Consider the following 25090-nt stretch of genomic DNA (forward strand, 5'->3'; position numbering starts at 1 on the left):
TTTGTTGAAAAATAAATTCAACGAAAATCCACAAAGAATTACGACATAAATTACTTTCAAATAAGCAGTAAGAACCTTAATCATTCCCCAAATTTCTTTGAAATACAACAAGCCCGATCATCCTGTATACCCCCAGAATTTAACAAAATAATCAACCAGACAATTTTCTCCGACAGCTTCACAACATCCAAGAGCATTTCTTCAACCTTTATTCAATAGAACCCAACGCTGTCCTCCTAAAAACATTTTCCGTGACCACAACCCAACCTAACCTCACCACTGACCAAATAACATTGAAATCTTACCAGAAAACTAAACAGTATCAACAAATTTGACATAATTAAAATCGCCTTAAGAGATTCAACTACAATTACCAGAATAAACGAGATCCGAATGAATGCTTGCCTAGAGCTTTCGTGAATTTAATCTATACATAGCTATCAAGGAAGGTGTACATAAAATGCATGGAAGGTGTATATACATTAATTTCGAAAAACTGTTTGGAATAATTTTTAACACTTTCCTGTCATACTTTGTAATTTTTACTTTGTTTCTACACCCTAGCATCGGTCTTAGAATATGTTTATTGGGGATTTTGAAATAATTTAATTGCAACTCCGTTTTGGAATACAAATGCCTCCACACTCTAGTTTTCTGCATCATTTCGAGAAGGAGAGCCATTAATGACAAAAAATCAAGTGTGCAGGAAAAATAATTTTCCAATATAAAAAATATTTCATAATTCCACCTAAGATTAAGAATATTAAGTATTTTCCAAGCCAAATGCATAAACTCGAGGTAAACTTAACAATTATGAAAAATAGCACTGCGTTTATTCTTTCTTTACTCTTAAGTATTGTGAAGTGACCCGATGAAAGCGACGGATCCAATGATAGTAATGTGTTTGCGTATATATATGTATATGTATGCGTATGCATATATGTATATATACATACATACATATATATATATATATATATATATATATATATATATATATATATATATATATATATATGTGTGTGTGTGTGTGTGTGTGTGTGTGTGTGTGTGTGTGTGTGTGTGTGTGTGTGTGTAAAGGACCTAAGGCAGCCACATGTTTTTAAACATCGACTAGGTTGTGCCTTTTTTATACTTTTCCCCATTTTTTAATATTTTTTGTTATAAAACAAATACTTATATATATATGCACGCATGCATTTACTATAAATGTGTTACTTGTGATTTCAAATTCAGTGATCCACTACTTGATTTATCAGCTAAAAGCACTTCCGTCACGCACTCAATAATTAGGGCATCGTAACAGGCGCAAAATGGGGCCATGAAAGCAGACAGTGGGAGGAAAAGGGGGAAATCTTCTCCTCCTTTGCCAGTATAAATTCGCATCTCAACTGGACGCAGCATCATTCCTCTCCCGACATCCGAATCTTCTCTTTCTCTGTCTTGCCTTCTGTGTCTGTCATAATCATACCTCCTTTCAGACGTTTTCTTTCCTCTTATCATAAAATTCTGATTTCTATTATGAAAGCTATGAAGGCTTTCGTATTATTAGGTAAGTTGATACTTGATCATTTTTTACAGTAGCCGGTCGTTTAAAATCTGTATTTTTAATTAATTCTACTTTGACTTGTATATATTCACTCTGCCACAGTGGCAATTTCGAATTGTATTATTTTGTATTATTTGGGTTACATGATCCCAACAACTTGGTTAAGAAGTTCAAGTTCAGATTTTTAGTAGCAAAACTGAGAGAGGAAAACGGGACAGGAGGTGAAGACAAAGAAAGTCATGAAGTAGGTGCAACCTGCGGACGTAAGGTTGTTGAAAACACCCTCTACGCAGTCCACTGAAATCACCGACTGCCTCCGGGTGATTGGAAGCCTCAAGTATCTTAAATTGACACTTATCAGAACAATGCGTTTTGGTCAAATATACAAAAACAAAAAACTGTGAATTCTATATTTCCAAACAGAGAAATTGAAAAGTCGCAATAATTTTTATTAAGGACAAAGATAACTGCAATGCTTACCTCCCAGGCAACATAAAAGCTCTTAGAGAGGGGATCTTACATTCATGTAATTTGAACAGTTCAATTTTATTTATCTTCCACGATGAATTAAATAAAACAATTTCACTCTCATTAAAGACACAGTAACAAATTCATTAAACTGCGTATTACGTGGGTAATTGAAATTCACTATCAGAATCATGCTTTCTTAACCACGCCCAATTTTCTTCTTCACAGCTCTTCTGGGTGCTGTGACATCCCAAAGTTTCCCATCGAGTGCGTATGGAGCTCCCAACGGTGGTCTCTCCAATGGCTTTGGAAACGGCAATGGAGCCCAGAGCAATGGCTTTGGAAACGGCAATGGAGCCCTGAGCAATGGCTTTGGAAACGGCAATGGAGCCCAGAGCAATGGCTTTGGAAACGGCAATGGAGCCCTGAGCAATGGCTTTGGAAACGGCAATGGAGCCCTGAGCAATGGCTTTGGAAACGGCAATGGAGCCCAGAGCAATGGCTTTGGAAACGGCAATGGAGCCCAGAGCAATGGCTTTGGAAACGGCAATGGAGCCCTGAGCAATGGCTTTGGAAACGGCAATGGAGCCCTGGGCAATGGCTATGGTGCACCTCCAAGCAGGTCCTATGGAGTTCCCAATGGTGGGTATGGAGTCGATCCAGAGATCGCTGCCTTGGCTGAAAACATTCCTGGTGGGGGTGTCCCTGGAGAAGACTATCCTGTCTTGGCCGATGTCCCTGATACAGGATTCTCCTGTGATGCCCAAAGTGTGCCTGGATACTACGCCGATACAGCTCCTGAAGCTGGCTGCCAGGTCTTCCACATCTGCCAAGACCGCCCTAATGGACGCCGCCAGCAGGACTCCTTCCTCTGCCCCAACGGAACCATCCTCAATCAGCAGTACTTGGTCTGTGACTGGTGGTTCAACTTCGACTGCTCTGACGCTCAAGATTTCTACTTTGTCAACGAATTCATTGGAGTTGAACCAACTGTTGGATATGCTTATGGCATTATTAATGGCAACGGCAATGGTAATGGCAACGGCAATGGTAATGGTAACGGCAATGGAAGGTCCGGATACAGTAATGGAAATGGAAACGGCAATGGATTGAATGGAAATGGTAATGGAAGAAATGGTTATACCAACGGCAACGGCAGTGGAAGAAATGGATACACTAATGGTAACGGAAATGGTAATGGAAGAAATGGACTCTCCAATGGAAATGGCAATGGACGCAATGGATACACCAATGGAAATGGAAATGGCATCAATGGAATCAGCAACGGTAACGGCAATGGGAGGACTGAATACACCAACGGTAATGGTAATGGCTTCACAAATGGTAATGGAAAGGGAAATGGCATAAATGGAAATGGTAATGGCAATGGAAAGAGAGGATACACCAATGGAAATGGAAATGGCAATGGTTTTACCAATGGCAATGGTTTTACCAATGGCAATGGTAATGGAAGAAATGGAATAACTAATGGCAATGCAAATGGCAATGGAAATAATGGATTCACCAATGGCAATGGATATACCAATGGAAATGGAAGTGGAAGAAACGGATACACCAATGGTAATGGTAACGGCATCAATGGTAATGGAAATGGTAATGGCATCAATGGCAATGGAAATGGATACACCAATGGTAATGGTAACGGCGTCAATGGTAATGGAAACGGTAATGGAAATGGAAGGAATGGATACACCAATGGCAACGGGGCCAATGGTAACGGCGTTAATGGTAATGGAAACGGTAATGGAAATGGAAGGAATGGATACACCAATGGCAACGGGGCCAATGGTAACGGCAATGGCTTGAGATCCTTATCCCAATCCTATGGTGTTCCTCTCTTCTAAGCAATAAGAAACGGATTCCCTTCGAAGACACCCATCACTCAGACCTGGCCTCATCTACGCACAAACTTCGTCGATCTTCACATTTCTTCAAATAATGAGCTTACCATTCATCTTCTGTCCTACAAAGTTCTTTAACTTATCTTTTGCACTTTTTAGAATAGATTTATTCCGAGAAATCATGTATATTTTTATACTGACGACATAGTAATTCTATTTTTCTAAATAATTATTTAAATATGTAACAAAATCAAATAAAACATGGCAAGACTGAAATGATTCTTTTTTCAACATCGAAAAAACCAAATCATGGGGAAAACCAATAAATGATAACATTCAGATTTTATAAAAGAAATCCTCGGTAAAACACTACTTTCTATAGTGTTTTGTAGGCAAGTGATACTTGATGAAGGCTTAATCTATAATTCAAAGAAATTTACATATATAAAAAAGGCTAATCTGCAATACTATATACAATGTTCATGGGTACCCAATATTAAAATTTAAAGAGCAATTCTTTAATCTGGACTTTTTCCTTAACAGGAAAATATCATTAATAAATATGAAGTAATTTGACTTTAACTATGACAGTAGATACCAAATTACAATCAAAACTATGAGCTTCGATAAGCCTCATTTTACAAAATAAAAAACTTGATCCGTTCCTTTGACCTCTGGACTTTACAACCTTACTCATGACGACAAGAAGGTCCACATTTTCTTCTATGATTTATTTAAAAGAATCTTAAGAAAATTCATAAAGTAAAAACAATATGCTATGAACTTCAATCAAGGGTTAAGTTCTTGGGTTACTTATACACAAATTAACTTGGTTGTTAACAAATATGTAAGACATCATCCTGTGTAGGTGAAAATAGATTTTACATAAATGAAAAACTACTTATACATTCCAATAGATTTTATATAAATGAAAAACTATTTAGTTATTCATCTACTAACAATAAAGTAATGGACAGGCAAGAGCACCAATAAGAAAATACACGCAATATTTATGTGTTGCCATTACCAAAAACATACTTTTATGAGCTTAAAAAGACTGAACGGCAATGCCCTCAAGTACTGTAAAATTTGTGGCCTTACAAAAAATACAAGTGACCTTCCAATTGATATGTTCAACAAATATCAAGGTAAACTTGTTTTTTAAATAAACGCATCCATCATTCATTATTAAAATGAGTACATTTACTAAAATGAAAAAAAAAACAGCTAAAAATAATGATGGCAATCAAGAAAACAAAATATTATTTCGTAAAAAAAATCTCACAATAGTAACGTACAAAATAACAAAAGAAAATTGCAAGAAACTTGAACGAGGACCCTGTATGCAACCATGAATATCAATCAGACAACCCTATTGATACTAATGGAAAACTGGTAAATGGCAATAACCCTTAATGTATTTAGAGAGGGAAACCCAAAATTAAAATAAAAAATCCTGCTATCACAAAACAAAATATAACAATGCTAGATGCCAATAATTCAACAACAGATGACAATTAAAAACATTCCCCAGAAGATCGGTTTTATTAAATCTTAAAACTTATGTACCATTGAAATAAGGAGCACGTGAAAAGGTTTACCTAAAAATCATAAAGTTATACCCACCTCTTAATATTTCTATGGAAAAAGAAAATAATGAAAATTATCATTCATAAATATAAATAATTCATTACTGTAACAGCATTCAGTCTACAGAATGTCTTGCATGTCTGTAAATGGAATCTTCTTCCAATTCTCATGACCCACAAGACATGTCTGGACCGTGAAACCATTAGACTTGTCCCTCAGTAGCACATCAAAAGATTTAGGAATGGGTTGGATTATAACTTGAAGGCCAGACGGCAGACAGTGGGGCCGTAACCAAGGGTAGCTTTACGCTTACATGAAAGATCTATTAAAGAGCCGTCATTACTCACATACAAAATGCGTTTTCTTCCATATTACAATGAAAGGTTGCTAAATTGTTGCTTGGTGTCGCAAAAAATGTGATGTTTCGTATTATTTTAGTATCAATAAGAATGTTTAAATATCTTCCAAACAAGGCGACCCACACTCTTTCAAGAAGTTTTATAACACAGCTCAGAGTTGCCAAACCTATAAATATTAAATATGCATATTAATGCACAATTTCAAATTTTCATTACTAATAATAATTAACTTTACTAATTACACCCGCCCCCCTTAGATTGTGGACACAGTGATCTCTAAATGACTATTACTTATTCTTGGCTATTTCTTGTTTTTCTTCAAATCTTATTATGCCACGTTTAAATCTGATGACTGGCATCATTTAAAAAAAAATATCAGCTGAAGTAGACCATGAATTGGTTCCAACACGGAAAAGAATTCCCCGACAAACAGCACATCTTTAGCTAGGGCACGGGGAAAGGTGGAGGTCCAGCTAAATACTGACTCGAAACCAGTCATGAAAATTACTGACCCTCTTCGCATGAAATCAGACGGAAGGATCGATTTACCTTTTTTCTTTTCTATACTACACAAGTCCCAATAATCCCTTTCTCCTTATAAGAAAGGGGAACGCCTTCCAAGGCTGGTTTCTACCGATAATCTTGTCTTATGTAAGCAAGATTAAGTTTTGGAGAGATCAAGCTAATTTGGGCAGATACTTTCTGAACAGGAACTTTTAACATTTTGAAACAAAATTATCAGCGCTATATGGGGCATCAAAGATTGCCGAAAACAATGTCTAATTTCGACAGTATTATGAACCTGTATATTACGCTAATTAAACCATGAGAAACATTATAAAACTATACATACGCGCTTCTCTCGCATAATGAAGCTGGAATTGCAAATCTTCTGGGATCAATAAAATCGATTGTATGAGTTATTTTCATTTAAATTCAAATTAGGATACCTAACTGCTAAGCAGCAAGTTGAGAAGGATAAGAAGAAAAAGTACCATTTTCTGTAAAATAAAACCGCATAACACTTCCACTAAGCCCCGTCATTATTTTCACAAACAAGTTACATTTTTATAGTTGAAACTTTACCTTCTTCGCTCAGTAGGTTCGGTCACGATCTCGGTCACTTCTCTTCCCGGGATGGCCTCTATCGACTTCAATTATACGCGTGATCATCAACAGAGGACAATCACAGAAGATCTCTGTTAAACTATATAGCCTCTCTTAATCTAATGATAAATTAAACAATAACGCTCTATCCCTTATGGTTTCAATCTTGAGAAGCTCTTCCATTTAATAAGTCCTGCAACTTAGTTCGTAAATGCTGTTTCAACATCTTATTACGAAATTACTAAAAAATCTTACCATTACCAAATAAATGAGTACAGATTCGTTTGTAAAATCACATACAAGAACAGACACAAAAACATTTTAAATAATGTAATAAAAGCAAACTATTCGATGCACATTTTAGTACAAGCCGAAAATATGTAACAAAATCAAATAAAACATGACAAGACTGAATTGTAATTTTACTCAACATCGATAAAAACAAATCATGGAAAAGCCAGTAAATGATAACATAATCAGATTTTGTAAAGGTAATCCTCTACTGTCTATACTGTCAATAGAAGGCTTCGTTAGACAGGCTATACGTTGGCAAGTGATACTTGATGAAGGTCTAACCTATAGTGCAAGGAAATTTACATATTCTGAAATATGGCTAATCTACAATATTATTCACAATGTTAATGGGTACTTAATATAAAAATGTCCAGAGCAATTCTTTGATCTGGACTTATTCCTTAACAGAAAAATATTATTAATAAATACTATAGTCCATTTCTTTTAGCGATGCACATTTGCACCGACTCGCGGCGGTGCCCTTTTAGCTCGGAAAAGTTTCCTGATCGCTGATTGGTTAGAATTATCTTGTCCAACCAATCAGCGATCACGAAACTTTTCCGAGCTGAAAGGGCACCGCTGCGAGTCGGTGCAAATATGCATCGCTAAAAGAAATGGACTATAGGTAATCTGACTTCAACAATGCACGTAGATATCAAATTACAACCCCATATGCAACTATGAATACCAGACAAGCCTATTGATACGAATGCAAAACTAGTAAATAGCAATAACCCTTCATGCATTTATAGAGGGAAAACCAGAAATAGAAAAAAAATTCTTCAATCACAAAACAAAATATAACAAAGCTAGATGCCAATAATTCAACAATAGATGACACTTCAAAACATCCCAAAGAAGATCGGTTTTATTAAATCGTTAAAATTATGTACTATTGACCTAAGCAGCACGCGAAAAGGTTTATCTAAAAATCATAAATTTATTCTTACATCTTAATATTTCTTTAAAAAAAGAATACAATGAAAATGGTCATTCATAAATATAAATAAATCATTACTGTAACATAATTCAGGCTACAGCTCGTTATGAGGATGTTATCCCTTAAAAATGTATTTTACAGGCCGTTAAATGGAATCTTCTTCCACTCCTCATGACCCACAAGACATTTCTGGATCGTGAATCCATTAGACGTGTCCCTCAGTAGCACATCAAAAGATTTAGGAATGGATTGGATTATAACTTAAAGGCCAGAGGCCAGGCACTGGGGCCGTAACAAAGGATCGCTTTACGATTACATGAAGGATCTACAAAGTCGTCATTTCTCCAATACAAAATCCTTTTTCTTCCAGATTGAAATGAAAAGTGGCTACATAGTTGCATAGTGTCGAGGAAAATGTGATATTTCGTAATAATTCAGTATCATTAAGATTGTATAAATAGCTTCCAATCCAGGCGGCCGCCAGCCCTCTTCCAAGAAGTTTTATAACTGAAAGTAACCTAACCTATTAATGTACACTTTTAGATACTGAAGTCGTTCTAAAGTTTCTCATAATAAATTAAAGACTCTTTCATAATAATTTTGTTTATTTTGCAGCGAATAACTAACTATCGAAGCCAATAATTTCAAAGGACTCGTGCTAACAAGACAGCGACGTTCACTACATACGATGAATGTATAGGGCTACAGAGGACCAATTTATACAGGAATGTCCAGTACAGCGACTGCATGGATACAGCGCTGATATGATTCCTTTTGCTAGTCGGTGGTCGGTGGGTCAACCTCAACAGGAGGAGGTTACTCATTACAATTAACTTCCCTAATTACGAGCTTAGATTGTCTACAAAAGTGATGTCTTAAGGAGGATTACTTTCTTTTGACTATTTCATGTTTATCTTCAAACCTTATTAAGCCACGTATAAATCAGATCAGTGGAATTAATCATTTAAATATAACCGGATATCAGATGAATTAAACAATGAATTAATGCTAACGCGCAAAGAATACACCGAAAAACAACAAATCTTTAGGCAGGGAAAGGTGGAGGTCCCGCTAAATACCGACTCGAAACCAGTCAAGAAAATTAACGAGACTCTTAGCATGAAATCAGGCGGAAGGATTGATTTACCTTTTTTGTCGGAGAAACCACGCAACAGTCCCAATAATCCCTTTCTCCTCATAAGGAATGGGAACTCCTTTAAATGCTGATGTCTAGTGATAATCTTGCTTTATAAAAGCAGGATAAAGTTCTGTAGATATCAAGCTAATTTGTGCAGTTGCTTTCTGAAGGAACTTGTAACATTTGAAAAAAAAAAATTATCAGCGTTATTTGAGATATAAAAGGCTGCTGCAGATTATGTCTAATTTCACAGTATTATTAACCTCAATGTTATACCCATTAAAACCATTACATCGTCATAAAACTATACATAAGCGCCTGTCTTGAATACTGAAGCTGGAATACCGAGTCTTCTGGGACCCAATAAAAGGGATTGTATGAGTGGGAATTTCATTTACATTCAAATCGGGAATCCTAATTGCTTAGCAACGATATATAAAAGGTAAGAAGAAAAAGTAGTTTTATACCCGAGAAGACCACATAACCATCCCCCCCCCCCCCCACCTTCTTCTCACAAGCATTTTGCATTTTATTATAGCCGAAACTTTACCTTCTTCGCTCAGTGCGTTAGGTCACGATTTCGGCCATTTCTCTTCTCTGGATGGCCTCTTTTGACTTCAATTACACGCGTGATCAACAGCACAGATGCTGATACGTTCGCTTAAGGAGGACAATCACAGAAGTTCTCTGTTGAAATGTATAGCGTTTATTAATCTAATATTGAATTAAACGATAACCTTATATTCCTTTTGGTTTCCACCTTTGGTAGTTCTAGCTTTTTTAATGTCTTCATAAGTTATTTAATAAATGCTAAGTGTTTCAACATTTTTCTATGAAATAATTAAGAAATTCTTCGCATGCAGGAATAGACATGAAAACATTCTTATTGAGAAAAATAAAAGCAAACCATTCCAGGCACGGTTTTGCCCAACCCGAAATTCAAAATTTTACCTTGGACAAAAGCTGGAAATAAAAAAACTCAAAGAAATTGGAATCGGTGGCACTGTGAAATCCAATGTTTACGCTTAACTCTACCATGAGAGCTTTTACCGATATAAATATGTACTGTATTTACATGTGTTTATCCAAAGTTATGTGAGGTTATAGAGTTTTGGAAAATACAGAAATATGGAGAATTAGTAAACAAGGTATCATGGACCTAATTTATCGATCATTTTTACAATGCGCTGTTGACCACACATTCACAAACATAAGCTATATATATATATATATATATATAATATATATATATATATATATATATGTATATATATATATATATATATATATATATATAAATATATACATATATATACACACACACACATATATATATATATATATATATATATATATATATATATACACACACATATACACACACACACACACATATATATATATATATATATGATAAATTTTTTTTGCACATTTAAACGTGTTTCTTTCATATTTCAAATAAGCCATATATATTAATACATTAAAGTCTGTGGGGTTATACAGTTTTGGAAAATAGAGAAATAGGGAGAATTAGTAAACCTGGTATCATGGACGTAATTCATCGATCATTTTTACAATCCGCTGTTCACCACACATTCACAAATATAGGCTATATATATATATATATATATATGTATATATATATATATATATATATGTGTGTGTGTGTGTGTGTGTATATATATATATATATTATATATATATACATATATATACATACGCACAAATACATACCTGATTATGTAATTGGATCTTTCAATTTACATAAAACTAAACGTATTACATAGTTTTCCCAATTATTCAGTGTACTTCAGTTTGTGTATTTGGTTCGGAAAGTACATACTACTTTTAATGTTAGACAGAATTATGATTTTTTTTTATATGAGTTTTCTTTCCTCCACGTTTGATGTGCGGCGTTTATATCAATATATATATATATATATATATATATATATATATATATATATATATATATATATATATATATATATATATATATACATATATATATATATATATGTATATATATATATATATATATATATATATATATTATATTATATATATATATATATATATATATATATATATATATATTAAAAATGCTTGTCCGTTGAACAAGTTGACATGTCTCCTTTCATAGTTTACATATGATTCATCTAAATAAAGTTGATACTGATATTACTGAAATGTATTTCCTTTTTCATCTATAGTGTATTCGTTACTTCCATTCTTCGTCAGGATGACTTTCCAATTATAATTGTAGCTTAATTTTAATAATAATAAATTTATAATGTTTGAATGTATGACGGTACATGAGATGCCCATGGTTGTGTCCATAAATATACAGTAGAGATGGAAAATTGTCTAATTTTTAAGCAATCAAATGAAACCTGGTTACCACAGATTGCAAATGTGCTTTGTTCATCAAAGCATAAGCAAAATACCTATACAGCAACCTTTTTACATATTCTTACCTATACACCAGTTTACAGTTTCTACTATTTACCAGTCTCACATAAACCCCAACAAACACATTGCTGTACAGAAATCCCTTGATTGTGGTTGGGAAGTTCGTATGATTGGCCTTGATTTTAGTGCTGCCTTTGACCGTGTTAATCATGAGGCCCTTGTTTTCAAACTGAAACAGTTGGGAGTGGGTGGGTCGTTTCTTAGCATTATTATTGATTTTTAAAGTAATAGATCTCAAAGAGTTGTTGTTGATGGGCACCATAGTGATTATAGGAATGTGATATCCGGTGTTCCACAGGGTAGTGTTCTTGGCCCATTACTTTTCATACTATATACACATGACATGTGGTTTGGCCTAGAAAACAAGCTTGTTGCATATGCAGATGATGCTACTCTCTTTGCATCAATTCCATCCCCTGAATGTAGATCTAGGGTTGGTGAATCCCTTAATAGAGATTTAGCTAGAATTAGTGCATGGTGCAAATTATGGGGTATGAGGTTGAATCCTACCAAAACTCAAAGTATGATTGTAAGTAGGTCAAGGACGGTGGCTCCTCAACATCCGGATCTCAGTATTGATAATGTTTCTTTAAATATGTATGACTCTTTCAAAATTTTAGGTGTGATTCTCGACAGTAAATTTACTTTTGGGAAACATATAAGGTCTGTGTCTTCTTCAATTGCGCAAAAAATAGGGTTATTGAGAAAGTCTTTCAAGATTTTCGGTGATCAATCTATTCTGAAGAAGTGTTTTAATTCTTTCATTCTACCTTGTTTTGAGTATTGTTCTCCTGTCTGGTCTTCAGCTGCTGATTCTCATCTTAATTTGTTGGACAGAAACTTACGGTCTATTAAATTTCTTATTCCTGATCTAGATATTAATCTCTGGCACCGTCGTTCAATTAGTTCATTATGCATGTTACATAAGATTTTTCATAACTCTGACCATCCTTTACATTCAGATCTCCCTGGACAATTCTATCCTGTTCGTAATACTAGGCAGGCAGTTAATTCTAATAGCCAGACCTTCTCCATCACGAGGTTCAATACTACGCAGTACTCTAGAAGTTTTATTCCAGCTGTTACCAAGTTGTGGAATGATCTTCCTAATCGGGTGGTTGAATCAGTAGAACTTCAAAAGTTCAAAGTTGGAGCAAATGCTTTTTTGTTGACCAGGCGGACATGAGTCTTTTATAGTTTATTCATGACATATTTGTTTTTGATGTTGTTAATAGTTTATATATGACTTGTCTGTTTTGACGTTGTTACTGTTTTTTAGAATGATTTATTGTTAATTTGTTCTCTTCATTTATTTATTTCCTTATTTCCTTTCCTCACTGGGCTATTTTTCCCAGTTGGAGCCCCTGGCCTTATAGCATCTTGCTTTTCCAACTAGGGTTGTAGCTTGGATAGTAATAATAATAATAATAATAATAATAATAATAATAATAATAATAATAAGGCAAAATAAAGGTCAACATCTACACGGATTGACCATGTAAGTTCCATCAATCATCAGGGTACACAAAATATATCGACTGGTATATAGAATTATTTTGCGACATCTAGGAATATTAACAATATCTTAATCAATAAAAAAAATCTATGACAAATCACGAAGAATATGTCAGGCCTCACACCCAAATAAGCAGCAGGATGTTAATCATGTCCCAAATTTCATTGAAATATGACATGCCTGATCATTCAGTATATCTCCTTCAGTATTACAAAATAATGAACCTCTATATCTCAGGCAGCTTCATAACATTAACGGGAGTTTCTTCAACTTCTATTCCATCGAGTCCAACATACTGTATTTCGCCAAAGTTTGCCCGTGACCATAATCCAACTTAACTTCGCCACTAACCAAATAGCATTGATTAATAATCAGAAAACTAAATAGTATTAACAAATTTGACATAATTAGTTGAAACGCGTGATGAGATTGAACTACAACTACCGGAATAAAGGAGAACAAAATGAATGCTTTCCAAGCGTTTTCGTGTATTAAATCTATAGACAGCTTTGAAGGAAGATGCGCATACAGTGTACAAACGGTGTATTATACACGTACGATAAACCGCTTGGCAACATTTTTTGAATACTTGTAGTTATTTTTTTTTTCTCAAACATACTAGCCCCAGTATTGGGAAATGTTTATTAGAGATTTTGAACTTCTGAAATTGCAACTCCATTATGATATACTAATACTTCCATACTTTTATTCTTTGCATCACTTTGGGAACGACAGCAATTAACAACGCTCCTCAAGCGTGGAGGAAAGATAACTTTCATATGGAAAGAATCCTAATTGTGCCTAAAATAAAAAAAAAATGGTAAGTATTTCCGAGCCAAATACACAACTGAAGCACACTGAATAATTGGGAAAACTAAGCAATACGTTTAGTCTTATATCAATCGAAAGATCCAAAGACATAATCAGGTATGTATTTATATTTAATATATATATATATATATATATATATATATATATATATATATATATATATATATATATATACACGTGTGTGTATATGTATATATAGTATACGTGGATATAATAAGTAAATATATAATATATATCTCTGTATAATTAAATACAAACATACACACACATTTTATATACACACACATCATATATATATATATATATATATATATATATATATATATATATATATATATATATATATATATATGCGTGTATACATAGATATGTGTAAGTGTCAGTCACCGAAACAAATATGGAAACATCCATATGCACATGCACTCATATACATATCTGTTTGTTAGCTATGACTTAAAATACAGTATTCCACTACTTGATTTATCAGCAGAAAGCACTTCCGTCACGCACTCAATAATTAGGGCATCGTAACAGGCGCAAAATGGGGCCATGAAAGCAGACAGTGGGAGGAAAAGGGGGAAATCTTCTCCTCCTTTGCCAGTATAAATTCGCATCCCAACTGGACGCAGCATCATTCCTCTCCCGACAACAGCATCTTCTCTTTCTCTGTCTTGCCTTCTGTGTCTGTCATACTCATACCTCCTTTCAGACGTTTTCTTTCCTCTTATTCCAAAATTCTGACTTCTATTATGAAAGCTATGAAGGCTTTCGTATTATTAGGTAAGTTGATACTTGATCATTTTTGTCAGCAGTAAGTCCAGTATAAATCCTCGATTTTCAATTAATTTTGCTTTAACTTGTATATATTCCTTCTGACACTGTGGTATCTTCGAACTGGATTGATTTGAATCACTTAGACTAAGAGGTAGTAAGTTGGTCAGGGCACCAGCTACCCGTTGAGATACAACCGATAGAGCGCTATGGGGTTCTCTGAGTGGCCCGACAGTACTACATTGGATCCTTTTTTCTGGTTACGGTTCATTTTCCCTTTGCCTACACATACACCTAATAGTCAGGCCTATTCTTTTCAGATTCTCCTCTTGCCTCATACAACTGACAACACTGTGATTATCAAACAATTCTCCTTCCCCCCAGGGAACAACTGCTGCACTGTAAATGTGCAGTAGCCACTTACCTCTTAGTAAGGGTAGAAGGGACTCTTAAGCTATGGTGAGCAACTCTTCTAGGAGGACACTCCTAAATCAAACCACTGTACTCTAGTCTTCGGTAGTGCCATAGCCTCTGTACCATGGTCTTCCACTGTCTTAGGTTACAGTTCTCTTGCTTGTAAGTGCACTCGAGCACACTATCCTATTTCTCTTCCTCTTGTTTTGTTAAAAGTTTTTATAGTTTATTTAGGAAATGTTTATTTCAATGTTGTTACTGTTCTTAAGATACATTATTTTTCCTTGTTTCCTTTCTTCAGTGGGCTATTTTCCCTGTTGGAGCCCCTGGGTTTATATCATCCTACTTTTCCAAATAGGGTTGTAGCTTAACAAGTAATAATAATAATAATAATAATAATAATAATAATAATAATAATAATAATAATAATAAAAATAATAATAATAATATTAATAATAAATGATCCAACGTTGGGGGCCGAAGGGGGGGGGGGGGAGGAAATCAGTGCAGAGGTGCAACAACAGGAAAATCAAAGAAATTTGGTTAAGAAGTTTTAAATTAGGATTTTGAGCAGCAAAACTGCAGGCGGAAAGCGGGAGAGAGGGTTAAGTAGAAGAAAGTTTTTAAATGCGTGCTGCGTAACCTGCGGACGTAACGATGCTAAAAATACCTTCTACACAGTCCACTGAAAGCAATCACACACCCGTAACAAGGGAACTGAAAGCCTTTATGATTTTAAAACAACAAACTGTTTTGGTAGAATATCTCAAAATCTATTCAGACATTTCGCGAGCGTGTTTTTTTTTTCTTTTACCTAATTATATACATTGATAATCATTGTGAATTTTATATTCCCAAACTGTTCAAAATACAACACATGGAAATTATTTAAAAAAAAAATAAAGATAACTTCAATGCTTACCTCCTAGCCATGTAAAAGCTCTTACAGATGGGATCTTCCAATTATTTAATTTGAATAAAATTTCATTTTTGTTATCATTCCTGATGAAATACGTAAAACCCTTTCACTTCGAATAAAAGATCAAGTAGAAAATTAATTTGACAGGATATTAAGTCACGAAATCATGGATCAAAATCTTAGCCTCGTCCACTTTTCCTCTTTACAGCTCTCCTGGGTGCTGTGACATCCCAAAGTTTCCCATCGAGTGCGTATGGAGCTCCCAACGGTGGTTTCTCTAATGGCTTTGGAAATGGTAATGGAGCCCTGAGCAATGGCATTGGAAATGGCAATGGAGCCCTGAGCAATGGCTTTGGAAACGGCAATGGAGCCCTGAGCAATGGCTTTGGAAACGGCAATGGAGCCCTGAGCAATGGCTATGGTGCACCTCCAAGCAGGTCCTATGGAGTTCCCAATGGTGGGTATGGAGTCGATCCCGAGATCGCTGCCTTGGCTGAAAACATTCCTGGTGGGGGTGTCCCTGGAGAAGACTATCCCGTTTTGGCCGACGTCCCTGACACAGGATTCTCCTGTGATGCCCAAAGTGTGCCTGGATACTACGCCGATACAGCTCCTGAAGCTGGCTGCCAGGTCTTCCACATCTGCCAAGACCGCCCTAATGGACGCCGCCAGCAGGACTCCTTCCTCTGCCCCAACGGAACCATCCTCAATCAGCAGTACTTGGTCTGTGACTGGTGGTTCAACTTCGACTGCTCTGACGCTCAAGATTTCTACTTTGTCAACGAATTCATTGGAGTTGAACCAACTGTTGGATATGCTTATGGCATCATTAATGGCAACGGAAATGGTAATGGAAACGGCAATGGACTGAATGGAAATGGTAATGGAAGAAATGGTTACACCAATGGCAACGGCAGTGGAAGAAATGGATACACGAATGGTAATGGAAATGGCAATCGTAATGGAATAAATGGATACACCAATGGTAACGGAAAGGGCAATGGAAGTGGATACACCAATGGTAATGGAAATGGTAATGGAAGAAATGGACTCTCCAATGGAAATGGAAATGGACGGAATGGATACACCAATGGAAATGGAAATGGCATCAATGTAATCAGCAACGGCAACAGTAATGGAAGGAGTGAATACACCAACGGTAATGGCAATGGCTTCAAAAATGGTAATGGAAACGGCAATGGCATAAATGGTTTCACCAATGGAAATGGTAATGGCAATGGTTTTACCAATGGCAATGGCAATGGAAATGGAAATAATGGATTCACCAATGGCAATGGATATACCAATGGAAATGGCAACGGCATCAATGGTAATGGAAATGGAAGAAACGGATACATCAATGGTAATGGTAACGGCATCAATGGTAATGGAAATGGTAATGGAAATACATACACCAATGGTAATGGTAACGGCATCAATGGTAATGGAAATGGTAATGGCATCAATGGCAATGGAAATAGATACACCAATGGTAATGGCAGCAATGGTAATGGTAATGGCATCAATGGTAATGGAAATGGATACACCAATGGTAATGGCAGCAATGGTAATGGTAACGGCATCAATGGTAATGTAAACGGTAATGGAAATGGAAGGAATGGATACACCAATGGTAATGGTAATGGCATCAATGGTAATGGAAACGGTAACGGAAATGGAAGGAATGGATACACCAATGGTAATGGTAATGGCATCAATGGTAACGGAAACGGTAACGGAAATGGAAGGAATGGATACACCAATGGTAATGGCATCAATGGTAATGGAAACGGTAACGGAAATGGAAGGAATGGATACACCAATGGTAACGGAGCCAATGGTAACGGAAATGGCTCAAGATCCTTATCCCAATCCTATGGTGTCCCTCTCTTCTAAGCAATGAGAAAAGGATTCCCTTCGAAGACATCCATCACTCAGACCTGGCCTCGTCTAAGCACAACCTTCGTCGATCTTCACATTTCTTCAAATAATGAACTTTCCATTTATCTTTTTTCCTGCACTATCTATTTCTTTCACTTATCTCTAAAAGTCTTTTGTCCCTTTTAGAATAGATTTATTCCGAGAAATCATGTATATTTTTATACTTACGACATAGTAATTTTACTTTTCGAAATAATTTTGTACATATGTAACAAAATTAAATAAAACATGGCAAGACCGAATTGTATTTTTCAAGCATAAAAAACCTATATCATAAGGAATCACAGTAAACATATATCTGTACACTAATCAGATTTTTGAAAAGAAATATAAAGCTTCGTTCAATTTGCATTGACAAGTGCTACTTGATGAAGGCCTACTCTATAATTCAAGGAAATTTACGTATCCTAAAATAAGGCTACTCGACAATATTACACAACGTTTACGGGTATTCGATAACAATTTCCAGAGTAATTCTTTATTCTGGTCTTTTTCCTCAATAGAAAAATATAATTAATAAATACCACGTAATCAGACCTTGACTATGAATGTTGATACGAAATTACAGTCAAAAATCATTAATTATGAAGGGAAAAAAAATGTTCCGTTCCTCTGATCTCTGGACTTTATGAGTTTCCCTACAAGGACAAGATGGTACACATTAGATATCACTAATAATTCTAGAACAAAACTAGCAAATAACAACAAACACTACACAATTCCCATAAGGAGAATCAGAAATAACAATAAAAGCTTAGATTAATAAAATACAAATATATTAAAACAAGATGCCGAAATGCAACTGTAGACGACACTTCAAAGTATACCACAGAGTGTCTGTTTCATTTATTCTTCAAAATAATGTGCTATTGAAGTAAGCAGAGTACAAAATGTTATGTTAAGTTGTTATGAAAAAGGAGATTTACCAGCCAAAGGAGTCAATCTCGACTCTTACTGAGCTGGCCCCAGTAAGTTCGGCAGGACAAAAAAGCAATATATATATATATATATATATATATATATATATATATATATATATATATATATATATATATATATATATATATATATATGAAGTAAATCTACGCGAAAAATAAATCAATCATAATTTATATAAAATATAAGCGATAAATAAATCAATCATATATTAATTAGAAACGATGAATAAATCACTCATATATTAATTTTAAGCGATAAAAATAAATTGTAGATCAAAACCTGTCATGAAAAGGAATTTAAATTCTTATTATCAAACATATACTTCTTAAATACGCTAAAATATTAAAATCAGAGAAACTTTCCATATCCCATAACATGTCAAACATGCATTTCTGACCAAAACATGAATTTCTGTTTTATAAAGACTTTACATTAGTACAGAATATGTTGTATGGTTAACATCGTGCTATAGTCACTGCACTCGGGAACTGCCACACGAGGTCAATCTCGTATGACCAACACGCAATCTGGCAATGGAAGGACTGGAAACAGTTATGTTAATGGAACGGTAATGGAAGAAATGGTTATAGTAATGGTAATGGACGAAATAGTCGCACCAATTGCAATGGAAAGGTGAATAGGAATGGATACATCAACGATAAAGACAGTATTTCTATTGAAAAAAAAAACTTGAGTTGGAATTAATGACAAAATATTTTCGACAGCTTTCATGTATTTGGGCTGAGGAAATAACTCAACTTGATGATGATGACCAAAAGAGTGGTTATTTTGTCCTTCTGGACTGATGATTTCCATGGAGAAAAAAACAATTGGTCTACTTGTTTAAATTCATAGTTATGTAAATCAATTATTCCACAAGTTCGACCTTTTGTGGTGAAATACCTTATGTGGTTACATAGTCCTTAACGGAGAGTTTGATGCAGAGTTATGGTGAATAGATTGCTGATTTCAAATACAAAATTTATAGAAATTTATACCCCCGTCTCTTAATAATTCCATACGAAAAAGAAAATAATGTTAACTATAATTTCATAAATTAATTATTCATTGCTGTAAGTGCACTCAGTCCTTTTCAGGCTGGATGTTCGAGTCACTCCGAGGTCACCAATGTGATGGACCTGAAGGAGGTACGAATGAATGACAAACTCTCGAAGTAACCTTATCTAGCGACAACACAGGTTTACATTAGTGCTAATTGCATGTGTACATTCAATGACTGTTGTCAATAAGATTGAAAATTGCATAAAAATTAACAATATAACGGTAATGAAAATATTTGCGTTACATTCAAAAGCTTTAAATCAAGTGGTCATATGGAGGTCACTTTGGCCCGTCTCTTGCTATAAGGCAAGATGATCTAAAACAAACGAACGAACAAAGGTCACTGTGCACGCTGCGTAGAGGAAAACGTAGAGAGGGCATTCTTCTTTATTTGTATGTGCGATGTTTTCTGCACGTGCATTACGGATTCCTATTCAATTTCTCGTGACCCACAATGAATGTCAAAATCACTGGACCGTGATTACTTTAGTCATGTGTCGTTAAGTAGAGCATCATAAGGGATTGGTCTGGATTGTAACTTTAAGGTTAGATGTCAGGCAATGCGACCGATGAGGTCATTCAGCGCTTAGTCCTAATGGAAGACGTGAAGACCTGCCCCCTAAGCAAAGGGTCACGTTACGCTTAGATGAAGGATCGACAGAAGATATATCATTCCTCCTATACACAGATATCTTTTCTTCCAAATAAAAATGAATAGTTGAAATGTGTCGAACAAACTTCATAATATCACAGCAGTATGTTTAAGTCTCTCTCTCTCTCTCTCTCTCTCTCTCTCTCTCTCTCTCTCTCTCTCTCTCTCTCTCTCTCTCTCTCTCTCTCAAATGAAGCTTTATAACACAACTAAAGCAAAATAACCTATGAATATGAAACTTTTAGATGTAATATCAAAGTCTCTCAAATTTCTTATGATTACTTCAAGAATCCATCCTCATAATTACTTTATTGATTTTGCTAAAGATAACTATTAATCGAACCCAAAAGATTCAGAAGACTCATACTAACAAGACAGAGGTATTCACTATAAGAACCTGAATGTAAGCAACGTTAGCAATGTCCCTTTCGCTAGTCGATGGCTCAACCTCTACGGGAGGAAGTTACTAATAACAATTACCTTCACTAATTACCTGCTTAGATTGTCTACACTAGGTGATGCCTTAATGACGATTACTTTCTCTTTAACATTTCTTTTTTTTTACTTCAAATCTTATTCAGTCATGTATTAATCTGGTCACTGGCACTAAATCTAAAGAAAAAAAAAACACAAATTAAAGTAAAAAAAAAAAAAAAAAAAAAAAAAAAAAAAAAAAAAAAAAAAAAAAAAAAAAAAAAAAAACACACCTTTAGCCAAGGAAAGGTGGTCCCGCTAAAAACAGACTCGAAACCAGTCATGAAAATTAACGCGACTCTTCGAATGAAATTAAGCCAATTAAAACAAGAGAAACATCATAAAAGCTGGAATTGAAACTTCGTTTAAATTTAAATAAGGAATCCTAATTGCTAAGCACCAAGATATGTAAGATAATAATAATAAAAACGTATAAATCCACATAACTCACCCCATCATTCTATTCGCAAATAATCTGAGTTTTATTATTGCCGAAACTTTACCTTTCCCGCTCAGTGCGTTCGGTCACGATCTTGGTCATTTCTCTTCCCGGGATGGCCCCTTTCGACTTCAATTATACGCATCGATCAACAACACAGATGCTGATACGTTCGCTTTGGGAGAACAATCAAAGAAGTTCTCTATTCACACATATAGCTTGTCTAAATCAAATAATAATGTTTAATTCCTTATGGTATCCATCTTGGGTAATTTCAGCCTTTCTAATAAGTTTTGCAAGTTATTTCATAAATGCTGACTGTTTCATCATCTTACCATTATCAAAACGGATAAATATAGATTGATTTATAAAATATTATGCAAGAACAGACACGAAAATATGCTCAACAATAAAGACCTTTGACCTTCGTGTATGAATTCCTAAAAGTAAAATTATTCCACGCACGGTTTTGCGCAACCCGAAAATCAAAAGTTACCTTTGTTTTAAAAATCTTGAAATCAATCGCACGAAACATACCTCACCAGCTTCCATTATTAATAATAACAATATTAATTATTCAAGATTAAAGCAATGGTCATGAATTGAGATAGGGAAATCCAATGTTGATGCCTAAATCAAGTATGAAAGCATTTGTTTACCTGAAGCTATATGGGTTTTTTAAATATATGATAAAGTAGAGTATTAGTTTGTTATAAAAATTCAACTGTTATTAATTTCTGGTTCCGCAAATCTAAATTATCGGTTATGTTTACGGTGCAGTGTCTTCTAAAAACACAGACATACACATACGCATATATTAATTTATTATGAAATTTAACTCCTAAATTGTTCAAAATACAAATTGAAATGTAATTTACAACTACTGATAAAAAGGTTACAGACATCCGCAATATCTACCACCTACTCGACGTAAAAGCTATAATGAATGTAATTTGAATACATTTTAGATACGCTATCTTTCACGATGAATAACTTGAAACCAATTCATTCTGAGTAAATGATAAAGTATCAAATGAATTAAAGATATTATTGCATTAATCCAAATTTACAAATAAAAAAATACAGTCTTTTTAACCACGACAACTTTCCCTCTTCACAGCTCTTTTGGGTGCTCGAACATTCCAAAGTTTCCCATCGAGTGCGTATGGAGCTCCCAACAGTGGTTTCTCCAATGGCTTTGGAAACGGCAATAGAGCCCTGAGCAATGGCACCTCCAAACAGGTCCTATGGAGTTCCCAATGGTGGATATGGGGTCGATCCCGAGATCGCTGCCTTTGGCTGAAAACATTCCTGGTGGGGGTATCCCTGGAGAAGACTATCCTGTCTTGGCCGACGTCCCTGATACAGGATTCTCCTGTCGGTAATTGAAATTCACTATCAGAATCATGCTTTCTTAACCACGCCCAATTTTCTTCTTCACAGCTCTTCTGGGTGCTGTGACATCACAAAGTTTCCCATCGAGTGCGTATGGAGCTCCCAACGGTGGTTTCTCCAATGGCTTTGGAAACGGCAATGGAGCCCTGACCAATGGCTTTGGAAACGGCAATGGAGCCCTGAGCAATGGCTATGGTGCACCTCCAAGCATGTCCTATGGAGTTCCCAATGGTGGGTATGGAGTCGATCCCGAGATCGCTGCATTGGCTGAAAACATTCCTGGTGGGGGTGTCCCTGGAGAAGACTATCCCGTCTTGGCCGACGTCCCTAATACAGGATTCTCCTGTGATGCCCAAAGTGTGCCTGGATACTACGCCGATACAGCTCCTGAAGCTGGCTGCCAGGTCTTCCATATCTGCCAAGACCGCCCTAATGGACGCCGTCAGCAGGACTCCTTCCTCTGCCCCAACGGAACCATCCTCAATCAGCAGTACTTGGTCTGTGACTGGTGGTTCAACTTCGACTGCTCTGACGCTCAAGATTTCTACTTTGTCAACGAATTCATTGGAGTTGAACCAACTGTTGGATATCTATGGCATCATAAATGGCAATGGAAGGACTGAAAACAGTTATGTTAATGGAACGGTAATGGATGAAATGGTTATAGTAATGGTTATGGAAGAAATAGTTGCACCAATTGCAATGGAAAGGTGAATAGGAATGGATATATCAACGATAAAGATAGTATTTCTATAAAAAAAAAACTTGAGTTGGAAGTTAATGACAAAATATTTTCGACAGCTTTCATGTATTGGGGCTGAGGAAATAACTCAACTTGAAGAGGATAACCAAAAGAGTGGAAACAGATGATAAGAATGATTTGGATGAGTCAGAAAAAAAAATAATGATAAATACATTGGCTGAAGCGTTCCAAAATTAATAACATTAAAATAGTCACAAAACAATTCGACGTAAACTACATAAATTTTAATCTAATAAGATTTTACCAAGATTTTTACTAAGCCTCTACGAGTTAAATTGCATAATTAAAACAAAAGAAGATTTAAAATAAACATTTATATTTAGTACGATGGATTGACAGCTAAGTTACCTTTCATTTGAAGGCACTAGCGTTCAATCAAAATATGGGGTAGAAACACATTTCTATTGAACAAACCATTGTATTAAATTTCACTATATATTGACTCATTAGTGGTAATTCTAATTAAAGGATATCAAAACTCAGTCCACTGGTGGGTCACCAAGTTGGGTAAAATTCGCTTTTATGTAAGACAGCCGTCTAAGCAAGTGTATCCTTAAATGCAGTTAATACTTGATTTGCGACCTCACCTTTCTTTAGAAGAGACCTGGGTTCGATCCCAATGTGAGATAGAAATTTGTTTTATTGAAAAGAACAGTCTGTTAATTTTCATCACACACACACACACACACATATATATATATATATATATATATATATATATATATATATATATATATATATATATATATATATATAAATATATTATATATATATATATATATATATATATATATTATTACTCATATATATACATATATATATAAATATATATATGTGTGATTATACGCGCACGCAATATGATAATTTAGTGAAGCTTGGTAGAACTTCCTTTATCTAAAAAATTTATACCATTGCCGATGTAAGAAAAATATTCAAAAAGCATATCCTCTACTAAATTGGCCGATCTATCAAGATCAATTATTGTCATTATCAATACATGCCAAACTGCAACCCTACTGAGAAAAACAAGCTACCAGCCCAAAGCCTCCAGGGAAAGCAATACAGTATGGAAAAGAAACGTAGTAAAGAATAAACTTTTTCTAAGAGAAACACAAAATGAAACAAAGAAAATTTGAATTTTCTATAAAGAAAAATATACTAAAACTATTCCCGCAACGTTACATATAAACATTGT

General features: G+C 35.0%; 2 protein-coding genes across 3 annotated transcripts; both read left to right on the forward strand.

Moving 5' to 3' along the window:
* Positions 1–1419: 1419 nt before the first annotated feature.
* On the forward strand, positions 1420–4155 carry LOC137620570 (uncharacterized). The gene is made up of 2 exons (XM_068350825.1): positions 1420–1552; positions 2246–4155. The coding sequence occupies exons 1-2, from the start codon at positions 1522–1524 to the stop codon at positions 3880–3882; spliced, it is 1668 nt and encodes a 555-aa protein (XP_068206926.1). The 5' UTR covers positions 1420–1521; the 3' UTR covers positions 3883–4155.
* Positions 4156–14769: 10614 nt separating this feature from the next.
* Positions 14770–18279, forward strand: LOC137620569 (protein qua-1-like). 2 transcript variants are annotated; one of them, XM_068350824.1, is made up of 3 exons: positions 14770–14906; positions 16439–16508; positions 16608–18279. In XM_068350824.1, the coding sequence occupies exons 1-3, from the start codon at positions 14876–14878 to the stop codon at positions 18124–18126; spliced, it is 1620 nt and encodes a 539-aa protein (XP_068206925.1). In that variant the 5' UTR covers positions 14770–14875; the 3' UTR covers positions 18127–18279. The 2 variants fall into 2 exon arrangements, with proteins under 2 accessions (XP_068206925.1, XP_068206924.1); XM_068350823.1 differs by having other exon boundaries at positions 16439–18279.
* The last annotated feature ends 6811 nt before the right edge of the window (positions 18280–25090 follow it).

Source organism: Palaemon carinicauda, chromosome 27 (genome assembly GCF_036898095.1).
Source record: "Palaemon carinicauda isolate YSFRI2023 chromosome 27, ASM3689809v2, whole genome shotgun sequence".
In the NCBI taxonomy this organism is placed as follows: Eukaryota; Metazoa; Arthropoda; class Malacostraca; order Decapoda; family Palaemonidae; genus Palaemon; species Palaemon carinicauda.